Source organism: Gavia stellata, chromosome 32 (genome assembly GCF_030936135.1).
Source record: "Gavia stellata isolate bGavSte3 chromosome 32, bGavSte3.hap2, whole genome shotgun sequence".
Classification (NCBI taxonomy): domain Eukaryota; kingdom Metazoa; phylum Chordata; class Aves; order Gaviiformes; family Gaviidae; genus Gavia; species Gavia stellata.
Window position 1 is genome coordinate 1,905,939 of NC_082625.1, and position 20,920 is coordinate 1,926,858.

A 20,920-nucleotide genomic window follows, 5' to 3' on the forward strand; every position below is an offset into this window, starting at 1 on the left:
TTGGTGCAAGCCTGTCTAAAAAAAAAATTAAACTACTCTCCTGATGAGTTTCTCATATTGTTTACTTTTGTAACGTTCTCTGTGGACTAGCAGCCAGAAATGACGTCCACCCCTCGTCCAGCATCAGAGAATAAGAACTTCAGAGGAAGGAATGCAACTTCATAAATAGCAAACCACAGACACTAATGGGGAGCAGAGGCGAACCTGCAGGTTAAAAATTCGTTGCAAGAGAAGCCCATACATCCACACCGCCTGGAGATTCAAAGATGATTTCAGCTCTAGCGTTTGTTTTTCTCCTCTGCCTCTCTTGTCCTTTTTCATCATGTCAGCAGAGAAGAGCAGGTAAGTAATTTTAATTATCTCTGTATTTTCTGGACTCATATGCTTTCTAGACTCCTATGAAAAGTCTGTTTTGCAGAAGGGAATGAGGACGAAGCTAACATTTCAACTGCATCTGCTGAAGCCTGAAAGCAATGTTTAGGGATTTTATAGTTTCATATGAAACTTGAAGATTAACTGTGTAAATGTTCAGCCTTAAGATTTTTTTCCCCAGTTCCCCTCCTGAGTAGTGAAGCTTTTTTAAGAAAAGCATTTATTCTAGGGCAACTGGAAATTCTGTTGTGTTTTGTAATGACCTGCAAGAGACACTTTACATTAATCTGCATTTTGCATGTGATTTAAGTTAAAAAAACAGATCATGCTGAATGTCCTATAGCAGGAACCTTGGATATTCTTCTCTGCTTGTGCACATAGAGCTCAGGGAAGCCCTGACTTCTAGGAACGTAACCATGCTAAGTTGATTACAAAAGTTCCACTTCTCTGAAGAGCCTGTTAGGGGAATGCTCAACTCCAAGAGGATCTGTGAGATCCAGCAGACTCAGACTGTGTACCAGAGATTCAGGTGTGTGCTTGTAGAGGCAGAATGAGTCCACAGAGAAGGATGCATCGTAATGGAAATGTTTGGAAGTGCATAGATTTCCTTTGGAAATTGCTCCTGAGTGGTTGAATCATTATTGTGAATTTGAATATTAAAAAAAAATCCCAGACTTTTATTTTAAATTACATCTTGCTACTAGGAAAGGAAAATTCTTCCCAGGAATAACGAAGCTGCCTGAAGCCTTCATGCAGAACTTATTCAAAACCTCCGTTTGAAGTTAGAAATTATGTGCAAACTCCTTGTTTCAATAAAATAAAACCCGTCACTTTAATTCAGACTTTCTGTCTTAGAATGACACATTTGTGGTAGTTTCAATTTAGTTCCCAAACCAAAATGTATTGGAGAGGTTACAATTATTAATAAAGTCCCCTCAGTTCTCTGCGGGGAAGACCCATGAGGCTTTCAGGCTCATTTGTCACATGAGAATGCCAAAGTTGTTGTACTAAGTCAGTAGTCCGGGCTCACATCCTGCCTTCAGCACTGGCAAATTCTTCGTGCTCAAGGAGGCAGACCCCTAACTCCAGCTGATTTTCCCCTGAACACACAGTTCTGTTTGTAGAAGATACTGCTATTTCTCTCTTCATAAAGGTTTGCTTACACTGTAGGCAAGGTGTGACTTCTGTTAGAAGATCGATTAATCTAGAAAAAACTAGAGAAATGAGGTTGTACTTTTTCATGACACACAGAAGAATGCCAGAGTTGAACTTTCTGTCCAACTGTTTCTAAATGGTTCAAGTTTTCTTAAAACTTACATAATTCTAGAAACAATAAGCTGCTTCCATTCATTCTTCTTGAGCGAGGCTGGAGTATAGACTAGATTTTTAGCATGTTTCGAAGGACTAGGCAAGTCTAGAATCTAGCAGATGGGAGGGAAAAGTCCTGTTAATCTGCCCTAGATGACCTTGTACAATGATTTATGTCCTCCGTCCAGCATAGTTTAAAGAGGATTTTGCAGTGTTGCATGGACTACGAGCAGATGTATCCTTTGTGTCACAAAGCCACTACACAGCAATTTGAAACTGCCGCTACCCAAAAAGAACCCGTCTCCAGCAAGAAAAAAGTCTGTACCTTGAGAACAGGCGAGGCAAGGGCTGATGTGCCGGTTTTCCACGTTCAGTGCTTGGCAGCACGTTTGGGATAGACTCAGCAAAGAGCCTTACTTTAGTGGTGTCCTTCATAGCAGCTTCCACAGCACTGAATTATTAATTTGCTTCTTTTGGCAGCAAAGCCTTCCTATGTGTGAACTGCGGAGACCATGCCAGATTAACAGCTACCACAACTGCCAGACTGCCAGGCCAATTTGTTTGCTGAGGGGTAACTGCTACCTACCTGACAGGCATGGCTGATCATCACCATATGCCCTGCCCAGAGCACATTCTACCCTACGTGCAAGTCTCTGTTAATTCCAGCAAGCTTCTAGTTAGGAGCTGGCAGAGACTGGTGTGCAGTCGTCTGTATCTTTAATATTAAGCTGAAGTTAATAGTACCAGTTGGTTTGTACTGCTAATGGCTCTTCTGTGTTTTTTCCAACCATTTCGGTTTTTTTAGGAGGGGAAGTTGGGCCAGAAATGCTGGAAGAGATGAGAGAAACTAACCGTGTGCTAATGGAAGTTCGAGACTTGTTGAAACAGCAGGTAGGTGAGAAAGGGACCTAATTCCTTATATGCTGCACAAGAGAGATCTCTGAATCCTCTCCCTTACGTGCTGAGTTCTGGAACTGGGGGGGGGGGCTGCTTCTTGCATTAAGTGAAATGAGCAATAGAATTATTGCACTACAAACCAGAATCAAGAGGTGGTCTCACAATCAGACCTGTAATTCTGAGATAAAGTGGATCCAATTCCAAATTCTGCTGCTTAGAACCATGTCTGATGAAAAACAGCGTACATGGAGAATGAACTCAAAAAAAAGACAGGCACACGCCGTGGGTATATATTTAAGTGGAAAAACAAGTCACTTTTTCCTTGGTTTTGTGGGCTTATGAAATCAGTAGAGTCCAAACTTGGAAGATGGAAGAGACCTTTCAGCCATCTATTAGGGTCCTGGAAAGGGAAGTCATATGTAGTCTAAACAAGCTCTGTATTCACTCTTTCTTTCCTCTTGTTGTTTTAATCCTAAGCCTTTCTGGCTCCAGTTGTTTCTTAGGGAATTTGGAACTTCTTGGGTGCTTAGATCTTTTCCCATTTTAATGAGGAGATGGTGGTTTGTCTGGTCAACTCTCTTTCAAGTGTAGAAAAAGGTTCCATTCTCCCTGTATCCACCCTGGGAGCTGAGGGCAGCAGCTTCTGCCTGCCAGATAATTGGACTGGCAGACAGGTCTCTGTGCCAGTGCAAACTGGGCGGCCTCTAATCTGCAAAAACATCTGTTGCATTGAGTTACTCTCACATTTCAGGCTGCTGCATAAATACCTAGTGTTTACTAGGAATCAGGTCAGACATGGTTCCTGGCAGCCTCGAGCAATGATTTCCAGTGTTCCCTTCCAGCTTAGCACTGCTTCTCCATATAGGTTTTCTATTTGTTCTTTCTCTCACTCTTGCCATCTACTTTTTTTTTTTATCCATGGCCTTTTTTTCAACAGCGCTTTCAAGAAAACTCTTCCTCAGAAGACAAACTTGCATACAGCACTGGAGAGCCAAGGTGGCAGTTCATAATTTCTTCATCAGTGCAAAGATTTTCTAAAACTTACTTTCCTTGATTCAGCATCTTGGGATGTTGGCAATAAGGATGGCAAAAAATATAACAATAAAAGGCCAGATCTACTCTCCTGAGCCAAAGGCTGAAGGATTCTTGGCACAAAGGACCCACTGATACTCATTAGCAGTGCTCCGAATTCTCCACTCTGCTCTCTGTCACCCACTTCTAATGGGAGATGTTCTGGGGATTTGGGTTAGTCTACCTCTGCAGTAACTATTCAAAATACATGTCCCCAGGCCGTGTTGGAGGGAAGAGAGAATCTAACCTAGAATGAAAGCTTGCTCTTATACCTAGGACCTGGCAGAGAGACATGAGTAGAAGCTTTTGTCAAAGTGAACTGACTTAATGGAGGAAACATGAAGTCCACAGGGTGTGTGGTCCTGAGCATTGGTTGTAGATAGCCAGTAAGGCTTTTGCAGGAAAGAAGTCTGCTAGGATTGCTAAGATGCTAGAGAGTCATATAAATGTTAGCTTGAGACTGACATGCTTGGTTGTGCCTATCCCATATTCCTTTCTTCAGCAAAGGAATGGCATCTTTGCACTGCCGATGCTACAGATTATCTCTTTACTGAAGCAAGCTTGAAGGGATAGGAGCCTAGAGGAGATCAGAGGAAGTCTGGAGGGAGGAGCTTTTGTGAATAGATTCTAAATAGCCTCATGGCAAGGGCATTAGAGCCAAAGAATAGCATAAGCAATGTCAGAGATTATTCATATATCTGCAAAAATGGCTCACAGGGGAACCTCCTCCTGACTTCACCTATGCAGTACCTGGATTGCAGCTAAAGCAGACCTCTCTAGGACTGCTAGTTCAGCATCTTCTAGAGTAGAAGACCCAAATAAAGTAGATTCCTCTTTCTTTATGACACTTGTTTCTGTGTATTCAAGTCAAGTGTTTCCTGCATCTGTGATAGAACAGTATTACCAAGTTAGCCTGTAGAAACACGACAGTAGGGAGTGACTTACAGCAGGGAATACAAGCCACCTCAGCTTCCAGAAAGTCTGCAACATAGACTTTAACATAGACATAGAGTTAATTTGTTTGTAAGTAGCTGTGCAGTCTCAGAGAGACACTCTCTTTTCTGGCAGTGGGGCTATTAGTTTGCATGGGAGCAAAACTCAGCCTTTGGCTAAATCGTGGTTCTTGTTTTCTTCTAGATTAAGGAGATAACATTCCTGAAGAATACAGTCATGGAGTGTGATGCCTGTGGTGAGTTACTGAGCTGAGTCCTATGTTCAACTGCCTCCTCCAAGTCCTTCATACCTTCGTGTCCAAACAAGTAGTAAAATGCCACCTGTGACCATCTCCCCAAAGGAAATAGCTTGTTTCACAATTAACCTGAGTGTCACAGGATAATACTCAGTATTGGTGATGCTTTTTTTTTTCCCCACAACATTCTGCACGCATGGACAGTGTTCCATGCTGTTCTCATGGTTCAATGGCAGCTGAAGCTATTACCCCTCTCCTGAGCATGGGGTACAGAAGTAGCCTTAAAAAGCTCATCTTTCCTTCCAGCAAAACCCCAGCATTTGCTTACTTCCACTATTTCTGAACTAAGCTTTGTCAGTGGTTTTGTGACATACCATGCTGTACTTCTCAGGGTAGCTGCATTCTGCTGCGGAAAGCTGCCCAACCACGTCTCCTAATAACCCAGCCCATGGCCGATGTTAGAACTGCCTGGGAATGCACACTGGTTATCCTGTGGGATATAGTTGGCTACTCCTGAGCTGCAAGTGGAAGAGAACATCACCCCCAAGAGGCATTGCTCTGCTATTCCTTCCATCCTAGTGCTGCCACCATCCAAGCAAAGAGGTTGTTTACAGAGGATTCAGGAAATAGGGTCATAAATTTTCCCGTATAAATCTTGCCCTCTGCTCCCCAATAAATATTTTTTTTCTAGACTGGAACTTATTTCCAGTATATCTGGCTTTCAGAAAGCGTGGTTCTTGGAGATGCTCTGTTATTTGCCAGTACACTTGAAGGGTGGAGCAATAACCATTTCTGCATTTGGAGATATTGTACTTCTGCTGGAAAAGAGATTAGCCAAAGCTTCTGGGACCTGCAGTACAGAAATGCATTCATCCGCAGCAATTGTTTTAATAATTTGCTCATAAAACTGTCCTGAACTTTCTGTTACTTGATTTCTGCCTTCCCTACTTGCTATTCTGCTTTATATGAATTCTTCTCCTGTACTCCGTACTGTAGAATCTGAGCCTCTTTTAGTCATGTATTGAACGTGACTCACAGCAGTCGTGTATTTCTCTCATTATTTCTCAGAAAGAGAAGCATGAAGAGAGGAGGCCTTGTCTTTAGTGAAGATTTTGCTGCTGGTGGTGGTAGAGTGTTGTTTTTTCGTTTGTTTTGTTTCAGGTTCTTTATGTTGGGCTTTTAAGCTGGAGAAAGCAGGAGCAAAAAGTGTCCTTACCACTTAGAGTAGTGGATGTGGGAGACTTGTGACAATTCTAGATTCTGGGATAGTTTATTTACAGTCTTGAATTGCCCTTCAGTGAAGTTCTGCATCCCATACAGATTAATTTTGCAAGTTCTCTTGTGCTGTGGGTCAGGTCATGAGGATAAGGACCAAAACCTGGCATTTGGCCTAAAACTTTAAGGGAAGCTAGTGTGCATCAGTGTGGGGACAGGCTTGATGTGTTCAGAGTTCTTCTGAATAGGACTGCAGTAGCATTTTATATGGGTTAGAACTTGCTACACATGACACACAGTACTTCATGCTTAGATAGACCATGTTGCTGTATTCCAGCCTAGAAGTGGTGAATGTCCAAATAACAGACTAATTTCTCATCTGCCAGGATGAAGTGAGGTTTCCTGGCCCTGTGGAGAGAACAGGTAGCATGTTACGCAAAACATTATGGCATGAGAGCCTTATGTGAGCCTGATGCGAGTATATTCCTGCTACAAACCAAGCTGACCTGTTTAACATGCCTGCCTTCTACAGCAGGGATTTTGGCTGACAGCCCTCCACAATGCTTCCCAGATTTAACCCTGTGCTGTGTGGGCTCTGCTTTAGCCAGGTGTCTGAGTCCATACCACCAGCGAAGCGTAATTGTAGAGGAACCAGGGAGGGAACTGATCTCTGTGGAACTCCAAAAGCAAGGGCATTACATCAACAAGGAGGGCAGCACGACAAGAGTTTTGGACGGGGAGCTAAGACTTCTGGGGTTTCTTATTTATTTTTTATCTGCTCTGATCTGTTAAGCTGCTGCTTCTGGCTTCATTTTTCTCCATTTACAAAACAGAGCTACAACTGCTCAACCCTCAAAAAGGATGCAAGGAAATGTCCTGTCTGTGAAGCACACTGATACCTTCTGAGACGATGGGATCACCTGATGATAGTCTCTGGCAGTGACAGCTCTGTTCTTAACGTTCCTTTTCTCCTCTAGGCATGCACACCGAGGCGACAGGCCCTGTCATCACTGTGACACAGTTTAACAGATGCCTCCCAAACTCCTGCTTCCCTGGAGTGGCCTGCACTGAGACCGGCACTGGCTTCCGCTGCGGACCCTGTCCTCCAGGTTATTCAGGCAATGGGTCCCACTGCACAGATATCAATGAGGTAAAAAACAAGGAGGACAGGCTGGAAGTTACAAAATTGGCTTGCTTTTCTTGGATTGTTGCGGGTTTGTCTTGTGGTTGTAAAGAAAAATCTTGCAGTTCCCCTAGGAGCTGAAGTTCAACAGAAACATCATTTCACTGGAAGAAGACTGTATCTCACCCTCCCTTAAGCTCTGTTCCATGTCGGTTTTATATCCAGTCTAGCTAGGCATTTCTTTCTAAAAGATACATAGGCTCAAACAAAATAAATCTTTTGGTTTGTACCACACAGGAAGGTGAGCTTGGAAGAGCAGAACAGTCCCTTTTGGCCTTACAATCTTTTGAGCTAATGGCTGATGAGTTGTTAGAGATAAGATTTATTATGTGTGGAATAGAATCAAATGCTTCCCGAATAGTCCTTTATACAATAAATCTTACCAAACTACTCGTATTGCTTTACTTCTGCCTTTAAATCAAACCTTGCTAGGCAGATACTATTTTTTTTTTTTTAGAAAGTGTGGGATTCCATCAAGTTTACTCTCTGCGTGTATGCAAAGCTTTACTCAACCATTAATTTTGCGTGTCCATAAGACTCCTTAGTTCTGTGGTTCCCAAACCACAGTCCTATGCTTGCTGATTGTCTTGCAAAGCCATATCACCTCTATAGCGTTTCAGTTTAAAAACCTGCTGAAGTTAAAAGGGTTGATGAGAGATTTTGAGATTGATGATAATCTGTTAGTCACCAAAACGTGGGAACCGCTGTATTAATGTAATGCATCTGCCAGTACAGAGCATAAGAATTCAGTGAAAATAATAAAGTGTTGGAGAAAATAAAGCAAGCATTAATAGCAACTTTGGAAAGACAGTTGCTTCCCAGAGCAGTAAACAAACAACTGTTCTTGTCTTTCAAAACCAGTGTAAGAAATTATCCAGTTCTCTGGATTCAGAGACTGCCAGGAAGGAAAGTGTGAAGTGAAGCCAGCACTTTGCCTGGGCAATTGATGTCACCTAAGAAGAATTAGTCCTGAAAGTTGATTTGTTTTACTTGTCTGCACATATTGGGACTTGGGAGAACAACTGAGATGGGGAAGCTGCATTTTCCACTTGCAAGGAAAGCCAGGAACTTCTATGCATTTTTGTTTTATTCCTTAAAAATAAAAGTACAATATCTGGATCTTACCCAGCAAAGCCTGCTTTGAGAGCTGCCTTCACAGCTGGCCTTGAGCGAGCCTGCCTCACAGTTCTGCACAACCTCTTTCTTGTTTACAGTGCAATGCAAACCCTTGCTTCCCGAAGGTCCAGTGCATTAACACCGCTCCTGGCTTCCACTGTGATCCCTGCCCTCCTGGCTTCACTGGGCAAATGGTGGAAGGAGTTGGACTAGCTTATGCCAGGGCCAACAAACAGGTAAGGCTCAGAAACTTTTCTGTCTCCTTCCGAAGCCATTAACTCTTTCCCCTCTGGAACTGTAATTCAAAGGTCTTGGAATCCTCAAAGAAATGGGAGGGAAATGCAAGATGACTGTGTTGTATTGGTGGGAAGACTGATAGAGTGAGAGGAGAGACTTGCCAAGGATGTCCTAGCACAGCAGCAAAGCAACCTCCACTGCAAGGCCTTAACCTCTGCTGAATTTATGCTGGACAGAATGTTATGTCTCTGACACCTTTGTGGCTGTGAAGCCAGCTTGGGGAATCCTTCATACTAGGACATAGAAGAGTTGATGCAGCTACTACCCGCCCCGCCCTGCTTCCCTGACAGCTATAAACAGATTAAAGTGAAAAAAAAACCCAAAACCACCTAGTCTTAGGACAGTTTATAAGAATATATTGCCAAAAGCAGAAATGGCATGTGGCTTGTGTTATTTAGAGAGCTGCTAGCTGATCTTAGGACGCAGCCTTTGACCTTCGTGCTCCATTGACTCTCTTCTATCCTTTTACAGTAAGGAGATACTCTGACAGCTCCGCTCAGAGCTAAGCTGTTTTGCCAGGCTAAAATCTCTGGTGACTCTGTAGAGGGTGAACAGCCTGCCTGGGGTCAGGAGTATTGCTGGGATCTGGCTTAAGCTTGTCTGAAGGAAAACTTTGAGCTGTGGGTCCTAGTAAGATGTGTCAGGGGCTTTGCTTCTGCATCTAGCAATACCCTAATTCTGTGATCTGTTGTGGTATCTGCTTAACAGTGAAATTAATGTCTATTTTGTTCTTCCTGGGCAGGTTTGTACTGACATCAATGAATGTGAGACAGGTGCTGCCAGAAATTGTGTCCCAAACTCCATCTGCATCAATACACGGGTAAATATTAGTGGAAAGCCTCATGTGGATCCCTCTTCCCGAGGCTCTGGGGCCTCTGTTAGCTGTGGCAATCCAGCTGCTGAGGAAGGTTACAGCAAAAGTGGGCCAGGACTCATGTTATAGTTAATTCCCTATTGCTTTTTCTTGCAGGGTTCCTACAAGTGCGGGGCTTGTAAACCTGGCTTTGTTGGGGATCAAGTCACTGGCTGCAAGAGCCAGGCAGTGAGACGCTGTCCTAACGGTGAAATTAGTCCATGCCACGAGAAAGCACAGTGCATCGTGGAGCGTGACGGGTCCCTCTCCTGCGTGGTAAGGTCCAACCCTCCCTGCGACTGGGGTCTGATCTCTCCCATTTCCCTTGCAACTGTGCTTTGCTCTCCTGAGTCTGCCACTGCCCTCTCCTGGAGAGCATGACTTCCCGACACAGGCCTGCTCTCCGCTAACACCTGAGCTATGGCAGGATCTCTTTCAGTGCTCTCTGGAGAAGTGGACTGCTCCTGGCACCTCAGATCCACTGTTTGGTTGGGGCTTTTTGCCTGAAGTGCTACAAATTTGTCAGTCATGGAGCATTACACGCAGCTGAGCAGGGAGAAGCACCATTCAGCAACCTGCTGGAGCCAGGAAGTTTTGCTGCTGCATGTCTTTATAATCTCAGGAACAAGCAGAGAGCTTGTATCTGAGCTATTTAAAATTCTGTTTACAGCATAACTGCTTCTTCCAGACAATATTTTTCCTGCAGAGCGCTGTGTACCTGGATTTGCAATGTTTTGTGCTGGTTCTCATGTAAAGCCTTCAATTTTGGAGGCATATGGCCATCAGGAGACTCACCGGCAGTCTCATTTTGTTTATCTGCTGTCTTCCAGTGCCTCGTGGGGTGGGCAGGGAACGGCTACGTCTGTGGGAAGGATACGGACATTGATGGAGTCCCTGATGAGAAGCAACGCTGCTCTGACAAAAAATGCCGCAAGGTAAAATGCGATTGTCTCGTGTTTAGCAGGAAACTGTGTATCAGAGGAATGCCTAACCAGAACCGGGCAGTTCTGATTGGAGAGCAGGCCTTGGGTGCTGGTGAGACCCTGCCCAACCTTCAGAACTCAGGCTAAATGACACGCACAGCTTGCTAGCAGACCCTTTGTTGCTTTTCTTTCAGGATAACTGCTTGACTGTCCCCAACTCTGGCCAGGAGGATGCAGACAGGGATGGAATTGGAGATGCTTGTGATGATGACGCTGACGGAGATGGGATATTAAATGCTGAGGTTTGAATTCTAATACTTAAGCCCTGAGATACCTAAATGTATACCCAGAGGTCCTGCAAAGCAACTGCCTACACCTTTAACGTGAATTTAGAGAGCCTGCAGGTCACAGCATGTAATGTTTCCTTTTAATCTGGACGGTCTGAAGACTAAAAACAAGCAGACAGGAGAGAACATCATGGCACTGAAGGGACTTTACACGTCACGGTCCCCTGAGAGTTAGGGAGTCTCTCTCTCTCTCTCTCGGTCAAGCACTGGTTGGAGATATTTTCAGGTGCTGCTGGTATTCCCTGAGCAGGCAGTCATTAGGCTGAAGAGAGGAAACCAAGACTGGCTGCAGATAGGCTGCTGGGCTTCTCAGGGCAGCTGGCCATATCCCTCAGAACTTCTGTCTTTCCTACTCCTCAGCAGTATGCTCAGTGCCAAACATTTCCCCTCAGCCGGTCCCTCTCTCCCGCAGGACAACTGCGTGTACACACGGAACGCAGACCAGCGCAATGCAGACAAGGATAACTTTGGCGATGCCTGTGACAACTGTCGCCAAGTGAAGAACAATGATCAACGGGACATTGATGGCGATGGGAGGGGAGATGAGTGTGACGATGACATGGATGGAGATGGTAAGAGCAGCTGGAGAGCATCCTCAGAGAGGTGCATATACACTGAGCTAAGAACCAGAAAGCTGTTCAGCACACAGCTAGAGATCCTCACGGCAGGTGCCAGCCTTCAGAGGCTTGACCTCTGCAGGAGTAGAACTAATTTCTGATGGGGTGAAGCACAGCTCAGTTCTCAAGATGCCAAGATGAGCAGTCAAGCCAGCATCCTTCACAGTTCAGCTCTTGCAGGGTTTAAAGATCTGTCATCAAGATGGTGCTAATAGGTTTTTATTAGCACTCTTCTTGTGCACAGTCACGTCAAACCTGTCTCAGACTTAAGAAAGAAAGATGTACCATGCAAACTGATCACAGTCCAGACAAGGACACTACTTTGTGCAGCAGTTTAAACTTATGAAGAAGTATGGGAATATCCAAGTTGTTAGTAGCTACTGGCTCAAGGCAGTATGTGTCTTCTGGGGGGAAAAAAACCTGGCTGGCTTTAGAAACAAGTCTGTGCGCTAATGATGCTGTATTTGCACAAAGCCTGCTTTCAAAAGCCAGAAATCACAACTGCTGCTGGCCTGAGACTTAAGTATTTATTTACAGAGTATTTCCAGTGCATCTAGTGCTGTTTGGGTCTGGCTACACCCTGCCAAGTAGCTCCCTGCTGGCATGATTTGCTGGGGTAGTAGGTAAAGGCAGGGAAGGGGGAAGTGAAGTCATACAGGTCGCCAATTAGATTGTTCCTGTCCTGTCTCGGGCCTTGAAAAGGCGCTGTCTAAATCTTCCATGTCAAATAGCCAAGATTAACCTCGACTTACTTTATAATGACATAGATGTCTACTTTAGAGGAAAAAGACTCTGTCATGGTTAGGGGAACCGCAGACAGCTTCATCTTCATCCTCTTAGCCTCTGAATTTTGCACAGATATGATGCCAGTTCGGAGCCATGGTGTTCAGTTCTTTAGCTTTCTCTAAGGAACACAGTTAAGGACATTTCCTCTCAGGTTCATGTGCAATAGCATGCTAGGAGATCAGTCGTGATGCAGTCTGGAGTATGTTTTAATATCAGTTGGCCGTGTTCTCTTCCATCCTCCATAGCTGCTAGGATGTAACTTAAAGTGTGTAAAATGTACACAAAAATTGAAACTGTTGCTTTATTGCACAAATTCAGCTGTCCTAGATTTTTGCCATCTCTCACATCCAAAAGAGATCTTGCTGCATAGATCTTAACAGCCCTGATGCTTGATGGATCCACTTTGCATGTTTTACAGGGATCAAAAACCCCATGGACAACTGTAAAAGAGTTCCTAACCCTGATCAAAAAGATGGCGATGGTGATGGAGTAGGAGATGTGTGTGACAGCTGCCCAACAGTCAGTAACCCAGATCAGGTAAGTAAGCACTCCCAGTTTTGCAGTCTTAGGAGTTCATTTCTCTCACTCAAGACAGTGCTTGTGTCATTTCCCTAAGGTGTGCATACCTGGTAACTCGCCAAGGTTACCACTTGCAAATTTTAGCTGCCATCCTGCAGTACAAAAGTACAGCCCCTGGAGATCAGACGTCCTGGGGTACGGAAGAGTAAGCCAGACTCTGGACTTCTCTCTTCCTACCCTGCTCATCTGTGTTTAGAATCCATCAGGGCAACTTGTAAACCTGCAGAGGGAACTCTCCCACTGTTGTCAGCTCTGATTTCAATCCGATCATGGCACTGAGGCTAACACCCCTCTCTGATCTCTTTATTGCCTAATCCTCCTCTTGATCTATGGAAAGTTTAAATGATTATTGCTTTATTTTACTAGAAAGATACCGATCATGATCTAGTGGGAGATGTCTGTGACACCAACCAGGACAGGTGAGGGCTTGCTGCAAAAATTTTACTTGGGTTGCATGAAATCTTGGGGATGGAGGGGGAAGAAGGCATGCGTTGGCAACTCCCTGACAACCTGGCTTGGCCTTATCCGCTAAAAAGACAGAGGAATAGGGGAGGTGGAATTTCCTTCAGACCTCAAAAAAACTTGCCAGTGGAAGTGTGGCCCAAAGGCTAGAGGATGTAAGCTTGCTGACAGCACGCTCGCTCGTTGTTAGCTACCACTCACAGATTTGTTCATACACTACAGCTGGAATATTTCTGATCTATTGTTGCTGTAACTAATAGCTTAAGACTTCATTTCATAAGGCTAAAATCCCCAACTTCGGCTGTTCTTGTCGAGGATCCCAGCTCCTAGAAAGGTGTTGTATGCTTATTTTAAAAGCACATATCAGTGGATAATCTTTACCTGTAATTTTCTCCACCAGTGATGGGGACGGCCACCAAGATTCACGGGATAACTGCCCATCAGTGCCCAACAGCTCCCAGGTGGACACAGACAACGACGGGCTGGGAGATGAATGTGATGACGATGACGACAATGATGGGATTCCAGATGAGAAACCTCCAGGCCCTGACAACTGTCGGCTTGTCCCTAACCCTGGCCAAGAAGACTCAGACGGTAAGGGAAATGGATGCACGCTAGCCCTGCATGGGGATCTTCTGTTCCTGGTGGCCCATGCATACCAGTTTAACCTCTAGAGAGAGACAGGACGCAAGATCTCCTCAGTACTGACTTGAGACAGTCCTACGTCATTTTCAGATCTCCAGTAACCCTGACATAAGGATCATATTTGGGAAAAGTTGTCTTCCAGAAGTGTCTACAATTTGAGGTGTTTCTTCTGTCCACAGCATCTCTGCAAGCAAGAGAAGCCTCAGGGTTTCTTTGCAACTGACTTAAAGGAAGAGCGTACTAGTGCTCTGAATGCCTCTTAACCTTGCATAGACATGGCTACCTCAAACTGGGCTAGCCAAAAGCTAGCTGAGTAAACCTCAGGTGTGAGGGGTAAGAGAAATTAATGAAAGCTTGTTACTCCTTCTCTTCTATCGTGCTCTCAGGTGATGGTGTGGGAAACCTTTGCGAAGATGACTTTGACAGAGACATGGTGATTGACAGAATTGATGTGTGCCCAGAGAACGCAGAAGTGACACTAACAGACTTCAGGGCTTTCCAGACGGTTGTATTGGACCCTGAGGGCGATGCACAGATTGACCCCAACTGGATTGTCCTCAACCAGGTAGGAGACTGCTCCAGAACGGGTTAGCGAGTCAGGCGGGAACAAGCCTGTACCAAACTGGATGCAGTTTTCATTAAAAGACTTCGCAGGCTTAACGGTACTGTTCAACGATGTCCTAGAGTCTCACCTTTGGCGTACCTCTCCCCGATTACTTAACAAGAGCAAAGTTAGTACGTTTGGAACGATACTAATGAGTCAACATTCATCTTTCTCAGGGCATGGAAATTGTCCAGACCATGAACAGCGATCCTGGCCTGGCTGTAGGTGAGGCACTTATTTTTGTCCTATTGGAAAATTATCGCTCATTAACTGCATACTTCTCAGTGCAGCTTTTACAAGTATTTCAGACAGTAAATGATTCCATCTGCCTCCTGGGAAAATATTTTCTGTAGTAGGCAGAGACTTCAGATGTGGCTTAGCAAAATCCACCTCCCCCATCTGAACCCAGAAAGAAATGGATTTACATTTTGTCTTAGAATACAGAGTATTTGTTTTCCTACCAATTACAGGTTACACGGCATTCAACGGCGTGGACTTCGAGGGCACATTCCATGTCAACACTGCCACAGATGATGATTATGCTGGCTTCATATTTGGCTACCAGGACAGTTCCAGCTTTTATGTGGTCATGTGGAAGCAGATGGAACAGACATATTGGCAGGCAAACCCCTTCCGAGCAGTAGCAGAACCTGGAATTCAATTGAAGGTAAAGCTGCTGTTGAAAAGGAATTGGGTAGCGGATTTTTGCCCTTTTCTTAGCTGAGCTGCTTGGACACATCCAGTGGGGCAAGCAGCTACAGTCAGTCAATCCTTCATCCACACGTTTTACCAGTCTCTTGTCCGTCGTAGGCAGTGAAGTCTAAAACAGGCCCAGGTGAGTATCTCCGCAATTCTCTCTGGCACACCGGAGACACCACAGACCAGGTCAAACTGCTGTGGAAAGACCCTCGCAATTCCGGCTGGAAGGACAAGACATCTTACCGCTGGTTCCTGCAACATCGGCCTCAAGTCGGATACATCAGGTAAGGGGTTTCCAGTTTCCTTTGCATGGCCGAGTGGACGTTTAACGCACAAAACAAGCATCGCTAGTGCAGTCCTGTGGTAAAGAGGGAGAGAGTCTGACTGAGGAACAATTTCTATTTCTTATTCTCTTCCAGAGCTCGCTTCTATGAAGGCCCTGAAGTAGTAGCAGACACTGGAGTTGTCCTTGATACAACTATGCGAGGAGGACGCCTGGGAGTCTTCTGCTTCTCCCAAGAGAACATCATTTGGTCAAACCTGCGTTATCGCTGCAATGGTGAGTTAGTTTTGAAAGTCAAATATAGACATTTTTGCCATTTTGCTTTCAAGACGTTAATTTGTTCTTGGCTGTAATGGGATGTCACGCAGTAGCTTATTCTGTTTTTCATTTCTGATCCTACTTCTAATCTATATTTGCTTTAATCTCATCCTCCTCAGACACCATTCCAGAAGACTATGAAACGTTTAGAGTTCAGCAAGACTGACCACCGATTTAAACGTCTGTCCGGCCAAACTTGCTTTAAAAAACCGTGCTCAGCTGCCCCACTATTGCTCTGGTATACTGTATAAAGACCTGTAAGTAACGTACCACTGCACTCTGCACAGCGCCAAGTGCCAATGCATTATCTGGCGTCTTTCCTACAACGGCAACTTTCTTTAAACGCTACGAAAACCTATTGGACCGGCAGAGGTGTAGACAGCCAGGGCGACTAGAAGCCTGTGCTGCTGTAAACACTAGTTCTCTACGCTACATGGAAAAAGATGCGCTGAGAAGCTACCTGCAGTAGCTGGAATTGTTTGAGTAAGTTTAGCATGGATGATTCCCAGGAATCTTTTCCCTACTCAAAGGCTCTCAAGTGTGAATGGTGTTCTCCTTTTCAAAACCGACCACAAAGCAAACCCAGCACTAGTCTGAAAAGGACACAGAGAGCAGCGTACGCGCAAGTTGCTCACAAAACATTTAAAAAAGCACTTTAAGGAGAGTATCTTTGTTCTGGAATGCTGGATAATAAATACTTGGAATGTTGGATAATAAATAATAGACTTCTCCTTGGGCATGTGTATGTTGCTTTTTCCTCTTCTGAAACTTTTTTGATGCAGATGTGTAACAGAGAAACCCTCAAAAGCTGAAAGCAATAGCACTGCTAGAGAGCCCGCAGCTGAATTAATAATTTTGTTAGCGGTACAAATGCACGGGGCCACTTTTTCTTTCAAGAACCTCCCTCTAGTTAGACTGTCCTACCTGGACCTTGTAAGTGGCAGTTATTTTTAGAACAATTAATGAAAGCTTTATGCTTGGTTTGTCGTATGACACCATGCCAGAATTCCCACAAATAGCCGAGGAACTGGGAAAATGGAGGCTCTTAGTACCATGGGTGCTCACTTGAGCTGGGAACAGCAGGCAAAGAGCTGCTCTAGTTGGTAACCTGGAAAGTCTTAAACCCTGCACTGCTGTAATCCCCACTCTTTTCCAGGTAAATGATAACCTAGCAGCATTCCAGTCTGCCTAGAGAGACAATAAAAGCCAAATTCTGCAAGTTGCTTCAGGTAAGCAGTTCACATTAATTATCCTGGAACTTGCTCACGGTTTCGGGAGACTCAGGCAGTTCCTGTCGGATTCTTAACAGTGCAGTTTTGCGAGCTCTTTAAAGTCCCACTCTAGAATGAGGCTGTACAATAAGTACCACTCACTGGATGTGCTGCTTCTCTTAAATGTTACCAAACAAGCAAGGTGCGAACACAGCTTTCCTTCTCCTCTCGGAAAGCTGATGGCAAAAGCTGCACTTTACCAAGCGCGGGTCTCCACAGCTACGTGCATTTGAATGTCACGTTCTGGAGGCAACAGCGTAAGCAGAGATCTGCGAAAAGAACACTAGAATCTGACGGTTCGCTTGCTGATCACAGCACTTGGAGAACATCTCCCCTCACCGTTCTAAGACTGTCATGAAAATAGCCACTACATTTTCTTCCCCCAACAGGAAAAAATGCAGACGAGGCAGTCCAGAGTACAATATCCCCCCCCCTAAATGGCATTAAGTACTGAAGGGACGTTCTATAGCTTCCAAAAAACTGATTCCAAAGTGGGTATGGCCAGAGAGGGAGCGTTTCCAAGCTGACAGACCTTTCGCTTGGTCACTGGGAAGTCAGGTGCAGTCGCTCAGCCTTGCTGCGGATCGACTCAGTTACGCTTCACACAAAATACTCAACCAGAACGACAGTTCTCTCCCCAGCACGCCTGCCCCTCCGGTCAGAATCTGACGACAGGTGAACCCTTCCCAGACGTGCATTAAACACTATCAGAGAGCTCTGAAATAACCACCCGAGTTGAGGGAGTTGCTCAGTCTGTCCCAGCTGCCTTAGTGACGTAAAACTTTTTTCACCGCTGGCTCTACTTACCTCGATGACCAACCTAACGCAAGATTTACTGCGGTGAAAGCTACACCCCATCGTTGAAGCACGCACGTACAACAATCTAATTAGGCAAGTCTGAACACTTACACGCTCATTTTCTCTTTCAAAAATCCGACAACTCGTAGACAGACAGGCTCTCCTTACCCCAGAAAGCTCTAAAATTACACAGCAGCCCAGAAACGTGAGCGAGGCTCTGACTCGAGAAAAGCAGAGACAGTCACCACACTGTCACCGCGAGACTTCAGCACTCAGGGCCCGCTCCTGGGGACAGCTTACGTTTCAAGACTTGCCACAAAGCTTTGCATCTTTTAGATCCGTCTGCAGTTTCCTCCTGAAGAGTAACAGGGTTCAGTTTTCACAGCTGTAAGAAGCCAGCTAACCAAAATAATGTGATTTTGCTCTTTCTTCATAAACACGAGCACTGAAACCACCAAGATTTCAACACTGAAACCCCTCAGCAAAAAAGCAAACAAATGACAAACGAAACTAAGAAAAAGCTAAGCAGCCAGAGACAAAAACATTTGAACTTTTATTACATTTCATTTACAAATAATGCAAAGATACAAAGACAAAAGCCTTCACACGAAAAAGAAAAGACTGAAAAGAATGTACATTTAGTTGAGCTGCTTTTTCACATCATTTCTCAGATTGCAAACACTTAAAGCCAACTTCAGTTTTCCACTTTACCTATAGAAAAACACAATAAATAAAACTCTTATGTCGCAGGGACAACTTTTCCAGAGTTCCTGTGCCACCAACGCTGTAGCTGAATATAGGATTGCATATATCAGTGAAATAATCCACAAATTATTTTAATAGAAAAAGTTTAGCTTGTAAAGAACAGTATATTATACTGTCTCTGAAAATGCATAAATCTGACATTTCTCCCCAAGCTCAATGAACTACACAAAGTTGGTTTTAGCTGCCAGTCTGTGAGAGAAGCTGCCAAAAGCAGCTGTATTGAATTTTATTAAAATCAAACTTTCCCTTCATGAGTACTAATACCTTTAACTTCAGTTTCTCCTGCAAGGAATTCTTCCACAGATGGGGGCTCCGTTAAGGTCAGAAGAAAAAGTATCTAAAAGTTCCAATTCCTCCCCAAAATCAAACCTCAGTATCTACTGTCTCATTAGTGAATAGCTGACTGCAATACAGTGTTTTAACGACTTTGCTGTGTAATGCCGGCCGAAGATGGGCGGATGTGTATACGGGGTATTTATACACCCAGTCACCTTCCGACTGTGTCGATGCTCACGCCACGAATATTCAGGATCCAGCACGTGCAGCACGTTTAGTTTAAGCAAGCGCTATACCCCCCAACATGTTGCCCTAAAAATATTATAACTTCTACATTCGTCATCTACTCTGCAAAGACAGAAGCTTCACCTATTTATCTGCTCTATATTGAATGTCTTAAAACTCCAAATTTGCGCCAAGTTTTGTCTTTTCCTTTCAAACGGAGGCTTGTGACATTATACAGAAACAAGGATATTTGAGAACTGCTCGCTTCTCCTTCTTGACACATAGCCAGAGAGGATTTTGTTGAAGTAAAACATTGCCCTTAGTGTGGTATAATTCAACACCATTTCTGTGAGCCAGTTTAAGCCTGTAAAATTTCTGAAGGAAATACTGACAACTCCACCACTCCTGCTGCAGAAACTCGTTCTTAAATTAGATTTAGAAATGGAGACCTTTCACCCCTCGCTTTCTAAACCACGGTATAAAAAAGTTGGATGGAATAATCCATAGGACACCTACAAACGAACTTTTCATTTCACTGCACCACTACAGCCGCTCCCAAGGCAGAGCGAGACGCAGCACTCCGAGAGCAGACGTCTCCTGCGAGCCGACGGCAGGTACAGCGCTTTTCCAGCTCATCCCCTGGCACTCTGCTCTTCCAACGATCCCGGCTCCGGCTGCCTCCACACCCAACCCCGCCGCCCTGTCACAGGTTCAGCCGTGATCCGTTACCAACATAAACCTCTTCCCACCAGCTGAAGCCTCACCCAAGGCTTCCCCGTTGCTCAATTATGACAATTTAAGCTTACAGAGGGAAAAACTTCTATGGCACACTGAAGGAAAGGACCGAAGGTGGATGAATCCGCACAGGTCTCAAACTAATCTTTAAAGATTTAGCAAAATTTGCATCTGGTAGAGAATAACGTTCCCCGGGGCAGAATACACATTTCCCTCTAACTCTACATTTTCCTAGTTAAAAATCTCAACCGCAATTAAAAAACTCACAGCTTATTGCAGAACAGGGCACCCTTCAATAGATTTTAAAGCTTTATCTACATGAGGCCGTAACTATATTCAATACAAAAAGTCTGAATGAATCAGAGCTTATAGCCCGGCACAAGTATAGCCGATGTACGTGCCGTCCCGCAGCGGTTCCACTAGAGAGCGGTTTGGAGACCGGCAACCTCAGAGCAACGCAACACGGATCAATCCCCTCCTTTCCTCGCGTCACAAGGCATCATGTCCCAGAGGAAGCGGTAAGCACCGGCTCTGGAGACGTTGAAAATACAATTGGAAACCACCACGCAGTGAGCAGCTCTGCCCTGGCACAAAAAACCCCAAAGCACCCAGGTGTCAGGGCCTGGGAAGACAGAAGTGAGATCTGAACGGACTCTGTTCAGGACAAGCCGCCTCAGGAGCCCGTACGGTCTCCGACTCCACTTTCTCCAGCAGAAGCACCAACTCTTTTGGCTTTGCCTCATTTTCAGAGACACTTTTGAAGCTGAGTGACACCTCCTTTGTTCATTAAGCATGTAAACAGAAGGCTCGAACACAGCTTCCATTTGAAGAACAGAGATTTCAAGAACAAGAGCAAGGAGGGAGATTTTGTGACTGACTTGCAGGCTCTCGATTCACATGCCGAGAGTGTTTGTCGCAATCCCAGTTCTGTTTGTCCCAATGTATTCATCGAAGGATTCTCTAATGTCTAAGGTAGACCGGGAGATGAAATCTGGGTAAGACTGGAGTTGTGTAACTGTGTGTGTGTGTGTCCCTCAGCCTCTTCGGGGTTTGAAAACATTGAGCAGAAGAGTCGAATACCATCCG

The 20,920-nt window shown here is 44.7% G+C and overlaps 1 protein-coding gene across 1 annotated transcript; it reads left to right on the forward strand.

The window, feature by feature from the left end:
- Positions 1-263: 263 nt before the first annotated feature.
- Positions 264-16,287, forward strand: COMP (cartilage oligomeric matrix protein). The gene is made up of 19 exons (XM_009811293.2): positions 264-342; positions 2,486-2,571; positions 4,786-4,837; positions 7,030-7,202; positions 8,450-8,587; positions 9,391-9,468; positions 9,619-9,777; positions 10,332-10,436; positions 10,619-10,726; positions 11,184-11,343; positions 12,593-12,711; positions 13,120-13,172; positions 13,616-13,809; positions 14,247-14,425; positions 14,641-14,689; positions 14,935-15,131; positions 15,275-15,447; positions 15,583-15,722; positions 15,884-16,287. Exons 1-19 carry the CDS (start codon positions 267-269, stop codon positions 15,928-15,930), a joined length of 2,286 nt encoding a protein of 761 aa, XP_009809595.1. The 5' UTR covers positions 264-266; the 3' UTR covers positions 15,931-16,287.
- Positions 16,288-20,920: the final 4,633 nt, after the last annotated feature.

Coding starts and splice junctions, on each gene's coding strand:
- COMP (XM_009811293.2), top strand. CDS start 267: ATGATTTCAGCTCTAGCGTTTGTTTTTCTCCTCTGCCTCTCTTGTCCT. Junction 343..2,485: donor ATGTCAGCAGAGAAGAGCAG/GTAAGTAATTTT, acceptor CGGTTTTTTTAG/GAGGGGAAGTTGGGCCAGAA. Junction 13,810..14,246: donor TGGCCAAGAAGACTCAGACG/GTAAGGGAAATG, acceptor TCGTGCTCTCAG/GTGATGGTGTGGGAAACCTT.